Raw genomic sequence first — 12306 nt, 5'->3', positions numbered from 1 at the left:
AATAGTTACTCAATCATGTCCTACTCTGAGATGCCATGGACTGTAGCCCACCAGGATCCTCTGTCCATGGAATTCTCCAGGTAAGAATACTGGAGTGGGTTGCCATTTCCTTCTCCAGGGGATCCTGCCAACCCAGGGATTAAACCCGGGTCTCTTGCATTGCAGGCAAATTCTTTACCATCTGAGCCACCACATGGAACTCAAAAAATAATTACTCTGTATACCCCAAGAAGGCCTGAAAACCAAAAGGGGAAGAATAAATTCCTAAAAGAGTAATCCTGGGGGTCCACAGTGCACACCTTGCTAAGGCTGCTACATTAATGAGAATGAACAAACAATAGGGATGAATCCCATAGGGACAATGTTGATCTAAAGCAGCCAGATGCACATGACTACATATTCAAGAGACAAAGCTAAGCTATGATACTATACATCAAGATAGTGATTCCTTTACGGTTGAGGTAGACTGAAAGTGATGTTGCATGGTGAAGCACTTTAAAAAATTGTCTTCTACTCTGTGGTGGACCAATATTTTACAAAACACAAAGGTATCCCATATCTGATGTCACAACAATGTCAAATGGCTATAAAGATGTCTGAAGGCTTACTTTTGATTTCAGTTTTTGATTTCTTGCACACAGCTAACAAACTGGCCTGTAATGAACAGGCAAACTAAACTTTGAGAAGCATAGATTAGGTAGTCTATGAGAGGTTCCATAGTTTTTGAAAGTTAACTTAGTCTGTTTTCCTTTGTACTTTTGGTAGGCATTAATGTCAAACTACTGATTTCAAGTTACCTGGGGCTTCTCTGGTAGCTCAGCTGGTAAAGAATCTGCCTGCAATGCAGGAGACTCTGGTTCGGGAAGATACCCTAGAGAAGGGATAGACTACTCACTCCAGTTGTCTTGGGCTTCCCTGGTGGCTCAGACAGTAAAGAATCTACCTGCAATGTGGAAGACCTGGGTTGGGAAGATCCCCTGGAGAATGGAATGGCTACCAATTCCAGTATTCTTGCCTGCAGAATTCCATGGAGAGAGGAGCCTGAGAGGCTACAGTTCATGGGGTCGCAAAGAGTCGGATGCGACTTTCACTTTCACTGACTTCATATGGGCTTCCTTGGTGGCTCAAATGGTAGAGTCTGCCTGCAATGGAGGAGACCCGGGTTCGATCTCTGGGTCAGGAAGATCCCCTGGAGGAGGGTGTGGCTACCCACTCCAGTATTCTTGCCTGGAGAATTTCATGGACAGAGGAGCCTGGTGGGCTACAGTCCCATGGGGTCACAAAGAGTTGTAACACAACTGAGCGACTAACACTGCTACTACTGACTTCATAACAACTAATCTTTTTCTCCAGTAATTTTTAAAACTATAATCTAATTAAAAGGTATTCTAAAGGCATTAGATCAAAGATCTGAGACGTTTTTACTGCATTAACATTTTTTCACTCAAAGAAAAGGCAAAATTTAGTTTTTACCAAAGTACATCTGAATGCTCACTTAAAACTGGTTAAAAAAATTTATTTCCAGTCATTTCCACACCTAATTTTTCTGATGTCACTTTCTCTGCCCAAGGTGGTAATGAAATATGTAACAAATTATTGTTGATCACACATTTGAAGTTCTAGCTTTTGTTTTACCAGCTGGTGGCAAAACCAAGAGAAAAGTAATTTAGGGGTAGGGTGGTAGGGGGGAGAATATTCATGAATTTCAGAAGCGCTGTGTAGAGAAGTCAAGTTTTTGCAACCACCTATATAACACTTAAGGGTGACCTGGCCAAAGCAAATATGGTGAAGAATTATAAAAAGAGGAGGCAAATTGAGAGCTGCAGATTCTCATGTGCTTAGTTGCTCAGTAGTGCCCAACTCTCTGAGACCCCATGGACTAGGCTACCAGGCTCCTCTGTCCATGGGATTCTCTAGGCAAGAATACTGGAGTGGAAAGCCATTCCCTCCTCCAGAGGATCTTCCAGAAACAGGGATCAAACCCGAGTCTCCTGCACTGCAGGCAGATTCTTTATGGTCTGAACCACCAGGAAAGCCTGCCCATTCTCACACTTCCCTGGTCAGAGAATTAGATCCCATATGCCACAACTAAGATCCTGTGCAGACTAATAAATAAATAAATATTCCTTGAAAAAAAAAAAAACTACTGTAGAGTTAGAAATCAGAATATATAAATCATTGTAAAAATAAACAACAACAAAATCCATTATCTTCTTCCCTTTAAAAACGAAGCAAAACAACCTTCCTTTTGAAGGGACAGTTTCCAGATTTATGATCATCTCCCAGCTCCAACATACATGAATTCTTTTCCCTCAAGTAGTTGCAATATTCCTTAAATCATCATACTTTTACTAGAGCAGGAATTCTTAACTATGAGTATATGGATGGGTTTTAAGAAGTCTAAGAACTCTCTGAAATGCCAAATGTAAAATGTTGGATGAATGAGCAACTACATGGACAAGATGTCTCCAGTTGTCAACACATCTGTTATTGACAACTGTTGATTAAAAGCATCTTTCTTTAGTTAAAAATGTGATCCAAATAGAGAGATAGGGTTCTTCATTGATTGAACAGGTATATAAAAACATTACATTATATCATATACCCAAAAAAGGCTTGTGAAAAATCCACTCATTTTTGTAGATGATAACACTGACATTTAGAGAGATTAAGGGATGTTCAAGTCCATGCTGCTAGCTAGAAGGCAAAAGTCAGGGAAGAATACTCCTGCATCCATTCCCTCCCACAATGCCACCACACTGGAGGATATTAGTAAGCACATTAGGGGGAGTCAACGGCCCCACTTCTCATAAATATACAATCTTAGAATAAATCAAATAATTCTTTAACCACTACTGGCTCATAACAAACATAAACATTCTTTTTTTTTCTTTCTGAAAGTATCTAAAACTACATATTCTTTTAGAAACATTTTAGAGCTTAATTCTTTGCCAGTAGACACAATCAATAACTTGTCAATCATCTGAAAGACATAAGTGCTTGACCCCCTGCAATCAATCAGAGAAGGCCACACACTTGACCTGGAAGGGATGGAAGATGTTTAGGAGACAGAAAATTTCAAGTAGGCCCTTAAAACACATTTGTTTCTGAGTCAATTACTCTGAAAGCCCACAATGCAAAGTAAATTAGTTGAATGGATCTTTGAGTAACTGTTGAAGCTGTTTAGAAATTTTAAGCGAAACCTCTTTTCAAAGTTTAGTCTCTGGTTTATTCACATGAAAAAATAGCAAGTGTGAAAACCAAAGAAGATGATATTTAGTGAAAAGAATTTTTATAGTAAGTAATTAAGTGAGAAAGCTGAAAAAGAATGCCTTATTTTGGAGTCAGTTAGGATGGAGAGGAACCCAAAATTTGCTTTTAACTTTTTTCAAAATAATTCAAAAATTAAAAGTCTGTAAGGATACAAGAAACCCTGCACTCTCTGCACCCCCACCCGCCACCCCCACTTTTGACTCCTAAAATACAGTGTAACTTTCCACCATCTGTTATTGTAGAGCAGAAACAGTAATGAACATATGGGCTTTCTCTCTCAAGCAGCTGTAGTGTAGTTAAAGTTATAATAATTGTCTTTCTGTAAGATAAATTTACATTAAAAACCTGGGCAGTGAAAAACAAATGGCTCCGCCTCAGAGCCTTCCAAAATAAAATTAAGAAACTCAGCATCATGTGTGACATACATGCAGAGATTTAGAGAATATCCTCTAAATCTTGTGCTTTTATGTGTAAGGTTAAACAAATACAATTCATTACGCCCAAGTCAGTTTACACAATCAAAGAGTCCACAATTCATCTTTTCTCTTTTCCATCAAAATGCTAGGAGCCTCAAACAGGGGTTAGATAACTTGCATATAGAAATCAGGAACTAAGTTCTCAAAAGCTGATAACTATAAATCTATCACTTCTGTGAGTCACTGAGCTCCAATCTAAAGGCTCATTTATTCATAAGAAAAATCACAACATGTGTGACACATAAATTTCCATTTCAACTATTATCATTTATAGTGAGTTTAAGTAAACAAAGAAATTCAGAGCATATTCTGATTCACATATTATGAAAAACAGGAATTTCACCTACCTTTATCGGGGTGATTCAAAATCATGATTCTCCTGTGAGCTGCTCTAATCTTGGCCTTGCTGGCAGATGGGCTGTAAAAAGAAAGTGCTTATAATAAATAGCGTCAAATGCAGATTATAAATTAACGGTTTATATGAGTTTCAAGAAATTAAAAACTAATGAGAATTTCACCATCTTGTGGATAAATATAAAATTACAACTTGTCACTTCATTCTACCAACCATCAAAATAATCAGATTCAATGCTGCATGTACCTTTCTTCAGTCCTTTGTCTCAATTAAAAAAAAAAAACATATCCACAAGAAATAGGACAGGGAAATCATAGTCTGTAGACTATTACTTTGAGTGTGAAAATTTATGTTTCAAGCTCTTTGGGGGGAAGGCAGCACATATGATATAACAAACAGGTATGTGAACTCTAGAACCACCAGACAGCAGGATTTTAATCCCAGCAGTGCCATGAAGGATGGAGGGTGTGTGCTCACACACTCAGTCAGGTCTGACTCTTTGCGACCCCATGGACTGTAGCCCGCTAGGCTCCTCTGTCCATGGGATTTTCCCGGCAAGAACACCGGAGTGGGTTGCCTTTTCCTACTCCAAGAAGGATGGGGTGGCCTTGGCCGCATTTTTTACCCTCTCTGTGCTTCAGTTTCCTCATTGTAAAACAGAGCCAGGAACAACATAGTCCTCATGAAGTAATTACAAGGGATTAAATTAGTTAATGCCAACAAAGTGCTACAATAAGGTCTGGTGTGTGTAGCAAATGTTCCACAATCATTACTTTTTACTATTATTATCTTTCAACAGAACATCTCAAAACTCTTCATAGCTCATTAATTTATTTAGTTTTGTGAGAAATCTATGGGAAAAGCTTGGCTGTGAGAGCCTAAACTCTAAACAAAAATTGAAGGAGAAAGTTAAATAAGCCTAAAATTATCCCTGTAAAACCTAATTTATTCAAGTACTGGAAATCCTTCTTTCTAGTACATTTTCCAAGCAAGGAAAAAAATTTACACTAATAGTAACAAAATCCTGGTGTTGCTACTTAATATTTACACTAGCTCATCTAAGCTGTTTTTCTGAGCCTCAAACGGAAATAACAGTGGCTAACTCAAAGCACATGGTGGTTGCTATGAAACTCAAAATAATCTGTATGGATGAACCACACTACAGGGACTAATAGCAGGTACTTTTAGAGACATTCAGACACAGGTTTAAATCCATTGCTCATTGTCTATAAAACTGTGTCTTGCTTACTTAACTCTGAGTCATAATTTTCTCATAAGTAAAAATGTACATTAAAAAAACGAAGTATAAATAATCTAATCTAGCATTTCTCAAATGACTCAAAAAACATTACCATGAGCATCAGTTAAGTGAAAAGAAATTCTCCAGGTCTGCAGAGGTTTGCTTGCTCTTCTACTAATTGGTCATAAAATGTTTACATTCTGTTTTGAACACCACATTTCTTGCTGTCAGTTGCCAGTTCTCAATTCTGGCAGGATTCTAGTCTCAAGCTGTTACTTGCTGCTTCTAATCTCCTGGGGTTAAATAACAGACCATCAAACATGTTAAAAATACACTATCAATTGCTACATAAGCATATAAAGTATTCATCTATAAAGAAAATAAATAAGTCTTAAGTTAAAGGGGAAGCCAAAAGAAAAATCAAAATATATCTTGAGACAAAGAAACAACCTACTAAAATTTCTGGGGTGCAGCCAAAGCAGTTCTAAGAGGAAAGTTTATAGTATTAAAATCCTACATTAAGGGGAAAGAAAAGAACTCAAACAACCTAACTTTACACCTCAGGGAGAACAGACTAAGCCTAAAATCCGCAGCAGAAGGAAAATAAACATCACAGCGAAAACAAACGAAATAGAGACTAAGAGACCAAAAAAAAATCAATGAAACCAAGAGCTTTTTTTTTTTTTTTTTGAGAATGTAAAGAAAACTGACAAACCAGAAGCTACACTCACCAAGGAAACAGAGAATTCAGGTAAAATCAGAAATGAAAATGGAGAGATTACAACTGATACAACAGAAATACAAAGGATAAGAGGATAAGAGGCTGTATACAATAAGAAACTGGAAACTCTGGAAGAAACAGATACATTCCTAGAAACAAAACACCTACCTAAATGAGACAATCTTAGTTCTTAAACAAAGCATTAAAAATTAAATGTAGCTCTGATATATCTCCAGCACAGACAATTTCACTATGAATTGAAAATGGAACTTGAAATACAATTTTGCCCAGATCAGGGATTTCAAACTGCTCCCTGGAATACATTTGACCGAGAGTAGGGGATTAGGGTGGGTAGAACAGAGCAGCGTTTGCCCATCCTGTAGCAAATGCAGCAGCTTCGGTTTCACCTTTTTCTACCACTAGTCTACTAAATAACATTTAAAGAGAGTTCCACAGAAGTTTTTAGAAAGTGTGAATATCACAAATGTATGTATAATTTCAGAAAATAGCAGGTATAGTAAGTTTTCCCAAGCAACTTAGTAAAATATTTTAGGCTTTAGGCAATATGGTAAGAAAACATAGAATCATCTAGTAACAAAGAGAATTTCTTTGTTTTTAAACAGGGTATTAACAGAGTCAGCTCCATTCTGTCTTTATCTACTTGTCATACAGTCTAAATCATTTGGATTCCAAGACCAAGGAAAACGGAACCACAGCAATGTATTCACATCTTAAAAGAATCTCCTTAAAACAACACTGCCTGACTGAAAGAAAGGGCTAGAGGAAAGCAAATAAATTTTACCTTTCTATTTAATGTGTTAAAGACAAATATTTAGACTCTGCCCTCATGAGAGAGACAGGAAGAGAGGGGACCAACCTCTATTCAGCACCTGTTCTTTGGTAAGCACTTTGATAAAAAAGGTACCACTCAGGGCATTTTACATTATTCCAACAAGGCAAAGTAGTATTAATTGCAAATCAAAAATGAATAAGCTGAAATGCATAAAAGCTAAAAATCAGTGCCTCCATGACAGAATCAGAATCTGCTTAGTTGATATCTACTGAGTAGTTACTAAGTGCTGAAAGTGAAAGTCACTCAGTCGTGTCCGACTCTTTGCGACCCCGTGGACTATACAGTCCATGGGATTCTCCAGGCCAGAATACTGGAGTGGGTAGCCTTTCCCTTCTCCAGGGGATCTTCTCAACCCAGGGATCGAACCCAGGTCTCCTGCATTGCAAGCGGATTCTTTACCAGCTGAGCCACAAGGGAAGTCCAATGTTTATGCTAAAAAAACTTCCTAGGTGTTCATTTTTGCAGCAGTCCTAAGCAGTAGAAACTAATGATGAGACTGAGGCCATGCAGCTAACAAGTGGTAAAACTGATATTTGTACCCAGATTCACTGTTATCAGAGTCGATGCTGTTAGTCACTCAATTTTCCTCATGAAATTCTGTACAACTTCCTGCTCAATGGAATAAAACTTAAAAACCACGTATCTTAAGTCAACTCCGAATTATCTATCTGAAAAACAGGAGCACCTTGGATGATATTAAATGATATCCTCAAAAACTTTTGTTTGGATTAGTAATGTACTTTGTATACACATATCCAGAATGTGAATGGGACGATATGGGAACCTCAGAAAAATAACAGTGGCATTCAGAATAATATTAAAGCAAAGAATAGTTAACAACATAGCTAATTTAACAGTGTGGTTCCCCTGCTTAAAATCATTTCTTTTTTTGTATTCTTGGTGAGAAAGCTCATCTCTTTTTATATGTAAATGAAGCACCAGGCCAAACTGACCTGTTTCTTCCCTACCCACCTTTTGTGTTGGTTTTTTTTTTTGATTAATCATAAGAAATAACAAAATGTTTTGGCTTTAAATATCTGCTAACCTACAACAGATTTAAAAATTCTGTCAATATAGGACTTTATGATCTATTCTGCTTAATTATGTTGACTAAGTCACCGTAAGATTTGTTGCAGGTGACATACTATAACCAACCCAGATAAAATTTTGAGTGAGCTCTAGGGAACATAAACATATATAGATACTGGTAAAGCTATGCTAGGGGATGTATTCTTAACTCTCAGTGTTCAATGATATCATACAGTAATCACAAAGGATCATTAACTATCTCCTATACTGTCCAGAGTCAGACAATAAATGGCTACTAATGTGAAATAAGCATAATAAAATATGCTAGGTGTCAAACTGTGGAACTAGAGAGTTGTGAAGCAGATTCCATGATATAATTGAAAATATGATACAGATCAAATTAGAAAACTGAATTCCGAAAGAATTTAATGTCACAATAAGGGATTTTGATAACTGCATTGAAGTTTTAGTGTTCAAATACAACAGCTCCTTGTTAAGGAATAAAGGCACATCACAACTATGCCTGATTTTTGTTTTAGAAGTAGTAGGATAGTCTCTTAGACTCGAGGTTTTGAAATGTACAAATTTGCTATTTTCTCCTCTGCCTCCTATTCATAATTTAAACTATAAGGATAATTTTACTGTCACATTGTCTCCTTTTTCAAGACAAACTCAGCCACGGAACAAAATAACACTTACACAGCACACCTACCTTACACCCAAAATGAGACTCGCTTCTCGCCGACTCATTTTCTGGTCAAATCCTCCTTTATAGTAGGATGAAAAGCTCTGCACAGGAAACAAGAGCGAGAAATGATTAGTTCCACGTATGAAGGGGCATGACCTCGACCCCACCGCACAGCTGCAGTGGGAGTAATGGATTTTCCAGAAGGAAACTTGGAGCTGCGGGAGGTGGGCCGGAGAGCACTGGATGGCACACCCGGGCACCTCTCAGAGCAAGTCCACAGCGGTTTTCACTTCCCAATATGTTAATGATCCTACACTGAAGGAATGAAAGAGATCGGCAGAAACAAAGGCGTCAACTTCTTCTAAGCTCTACAGTGATTTTCTCCTTGGATAACCTTGACCAAGTTACTTACTGTTGAGATGACAGACAGACATCTTTTTAACCTACAAGACTGGCTGACTGAGAAAGAGGAGGAGAAACTGACAAAATAGGGAGGACATCAGGAGAGCAGACAGGGAGACCGAGAGGGACCAGGAGACTGGACTGAAGGGTCAGTGTGGCCGGAGAGGTCCGAGCAAGGAGCAGAGGAGTGGCAGGGAAGGCACTGAGGCCAGACGTGGAGGGCCTTGGAAGCAAGGGAAGTGAGTGGGGGCTTTATGCTCAGTGGCAGGAGGGCCAGAGCACTGGGTACACAGCTTTGACTTGGGTTACTCTAGGGCTTCCCTGGTGGCTCAGTGAGTAAGAATCCACCTGCCAACACAGGAGACAGGGGTTTGATCTCTGATCTGGGAAGATCCCACAGGCCATGGAGCAACCAAGTCCGCACGCCACAACTACTGAGGCTGTGCTCTAGGGCCTGGGAGCCAAAGCTACTGAGCACACGGGCCACCGCCAGTGAAGCCTGTGCGCACTAGAGCCCACGCTCCCTGACGAGAGCCGCCGCTGCGATGAGAAGCCCACACACAGCAACTGCAGAGCGGTCCCCACTTGCTGCATCTACAGAAAGGCCCACGCAGCAAAGAAGCCCCAGCACAGCCAAAAATACATACGCAAATGAGATTAATTAAAAGGATCACTCTGCTGTGCAGAGAGCAGAAAGAGGGGTACAGAGTGGAGGCAGGAGACCAGATAAGAGGACACAACAATAATCTAGGCAACAGACAGGGGTAGTCTGGACCAAACTGGTAGAAGAGGAAGAAGCCAGAGCCGTCAGATTTGGGGTGGATATGGAGAGCAGAAATGACCTTTGTTTGGACTGAATGTGGGCTATGAGAAAAAGCAGGCAAAGATGAGGCAGTAAACGCTGCCATAGTCAGCACCGGCCCCCCTTCAGAAGTAAAGCAGACACCTCAGACCCCAGGGCTGCTGCTGGCAGACAGCACTCTGCTGGCAGACTCCAGCAACGGCCTTGGCTGAAGAAGGTCAAGCCCACGCCCCCTTCCCAGGGCAGCCTCTAGCCGCGACCGGCTGACGTCACGGTACAAACACTGGAGTTCTCCAGGGCTCAGTCCTTGAGCTTCTTTTCTATATTTACTTCCCAGGTGATGTCACTTAGTCTCATGGCCCCTTGCCACAACCTGGGACAACCACGATGAGTCACCTGAGAGTCACAGGCCCCCGTCCCCCCGGATCAGCTGCCTCAGGCCTGTGCTAAGACTTCACTGCAGCCTAAATTATCCCTCCATCCTTCTTCCCGCTCTTGCCTTCTGGAGCTGTTGATCCTCAGAGCATTCTCTAATAAACTAACAGCTTGCTAATCTGTGTCTCATTCTGCTTTCCAGAGAACTTCAACTGCAAATGACTGCAAGGTTTCTGGCCTAAATTGCCCATTATTGACTTTAGAGAAGGAGTGGTTATTTGTTTTTTGTGGGTAATAGATATCAGGAGATTGCTTTTGGTTACACTAAGTTTCAGATGTCTACTATGTAAGTGGAGGAAATGTCTGACCTGGAGATAACATTGGGGAATTATGAGTACACAGATGGTATTTAAAGCCATGAGACTAAACGAGATCACCTGGAGACGGAGTGCAGCTAAGGAGTGGGAAGACTGCAACATCAGTGGCAAAGACACGGAGAGGGGTCAGTAAAGGACACCATGAAGGCCCAGCAGTGCAGGGGGAGGAGAAGCAGGTGCCCAAAGTGACGAAGTGGAAAACAGTTTCAAATGCTTCTGACAGATCAAATACAAGCAGAGCTGAGGCTAAACCTCTGGATTTAACCTTTGCTAAGCCTAAGGCTAATTGAAGGGACTGGGCATGAAGGTTTGATTAGAGTGATTTTGGGAGAGAACAGGAAGAAAGGGATGGGAGACAGCAGAGAGACACAACTGTTTTCAGGAGCTCTTAGAGAAAATTGCATGTGTGAACTCAACTTTACTAAGGAAAAACATACATACATGATTGAATGTGCACATTTCTAAAATGTGAACCCTTTTCTAAGGAAAGATAAGTAAGTATGTGCTTGCATAAAACAAAATCTGAAAGTATATACCCCCTCAATGTTATTTTGGGGTGGTGGAATTATGAATATTATTTTCTTCATCTTCAATTATACTTTCTAAATTTTCAACAATGAACATGGTTACTTATACATTTCTTCTTTTAAAGGACTAAATAAAGGACACCAAGGAAATTCAGTTCAGTTCAGTAGTGTCCGACTCTTTGCCACCCCATGAATTGCAGCACGCCAGGCCTCCCTGTTCATCACCAACTCCCGGAGTCTACCCAAACCCATGTGCATCGAGTCAGTGATGCCATCCAACCATCTCACCCTCTGTCGGCCCCTTCTCCTCCCGGCCCCAATCCTACCCGGCATCAGGGTCTTTTCCAATGAGTCAACCCTTCGCATGAGGTGCCCAAAGTATTGGAGTTTCAGCTTCAACATCAGACCTTCCAATGAACACCCAGGATTGATCTCTTTTAGGATGGATTGATTGGATCTCCTTGCAGTCCAAGGGACTCTCAAGAGTCTTCTCCAACACCACAGTTCAAAAGCATCAATTCTTCCGCACTCAGCTTTCTTCACCGTCCAACTCTGACATCCATACATGACCACTGGAAAAACCATAGCCTTGACTAGACGTACTTTTGTTGGCAAAGTAATGTCTCTGCTTTTAAATATGCTATCTAGGTTCGCCATAACCTTCCTTCCAAGGAGTAAGCGTCTTTTAATTTCACGGCTGTAGTCACCATCAGCAGTGATTCTGGAGCCCAAAAAAATAAAGTCTGACACTGTTTCCACTGTTTCCCCATCTATTTGCCATGAAGTGATGAGACCAGATGCCACGATCTTAGTTTTATGAACGTTGAGCTTTAAGCCAACTTTTTCACTCTCCTCTTTCACTTTCATCAAGAGGCTCCTTAGTTCTTCTTCACTTTCTGCCATAACGGTGGTGTCATCTGCATATCTGAGGTTATTGCTATTTCTCCCGACAACCTTGGTTCCAGCTTGTGCTTCCTCCAGCCCAGCGTTTCTCGTTATGTACTCTCCATAAAAGTTAAATAAGTAGGGTGACAATATACAGCCTTGATGTACTCCTTTTCCTATTTGGAACCAGTCTGTTGTTCCATGTCCGGTTCTAACTGTTGCTTCCTGACCTGCATACAGATTTCTCAAGAGGCAGGTCAGGTGGTCTGGTATTCCCATCTCTTGAAGAATTTTCCACAGTTT

General features: G+C 40.3%; 1 protein-coding gene across 3 annotated transcripts in view; it reads right to left on the bottom strand.

The window, feature by feature from the left end:
* The window catches only part of DNAJC15 (DnaJ heat shock protein family (Hsp40) member C15), an 81066-nt gene that overhangs the window by 22082 nt on the left and 46678 nt on the right, over positions 1-12306 (bottom strand). For all 3 annotated transcript variants that reach the window (XM_081550857.1, XM_081550856.1, XM_081550858.1), the window contains 2 exons: positions 8660-8736; positions 4097-4167 (listed from right to left, as the gene is read on the bottom strand). In XM_081550857.1, the coding sequence (XP_081406983.1) occupies positions 4097-4167; positions 8660-8736 (148 nt within the window). The remainder of the gene's footprint in view (positions 1-4096; positions 4168-8659; positions 8737-12306) is intronic.

The sequence above is a fragment of the Giraffa tippelskirchi genome, chromosome 12, assembly GCF_054371585.1.
Source record: "Giraffa tippelskirchi isolate mGirTip1 chromosome 12, T2T-mGirTip1v1.2.pri, whole genome shotgun sequence".
NCBI classification, from domain to species: Eukaryota; Metazoa; Chordata; class Mammalia; order Artiodactyla; family Giraffidae; genus Giraffa; species Giraffa tippelskirchi.
The sequence above is the reverse complement of the archived record's forward strand: the minus strand, read 5'-3'. Positions and strand labels throughout refer to the sequence as shown.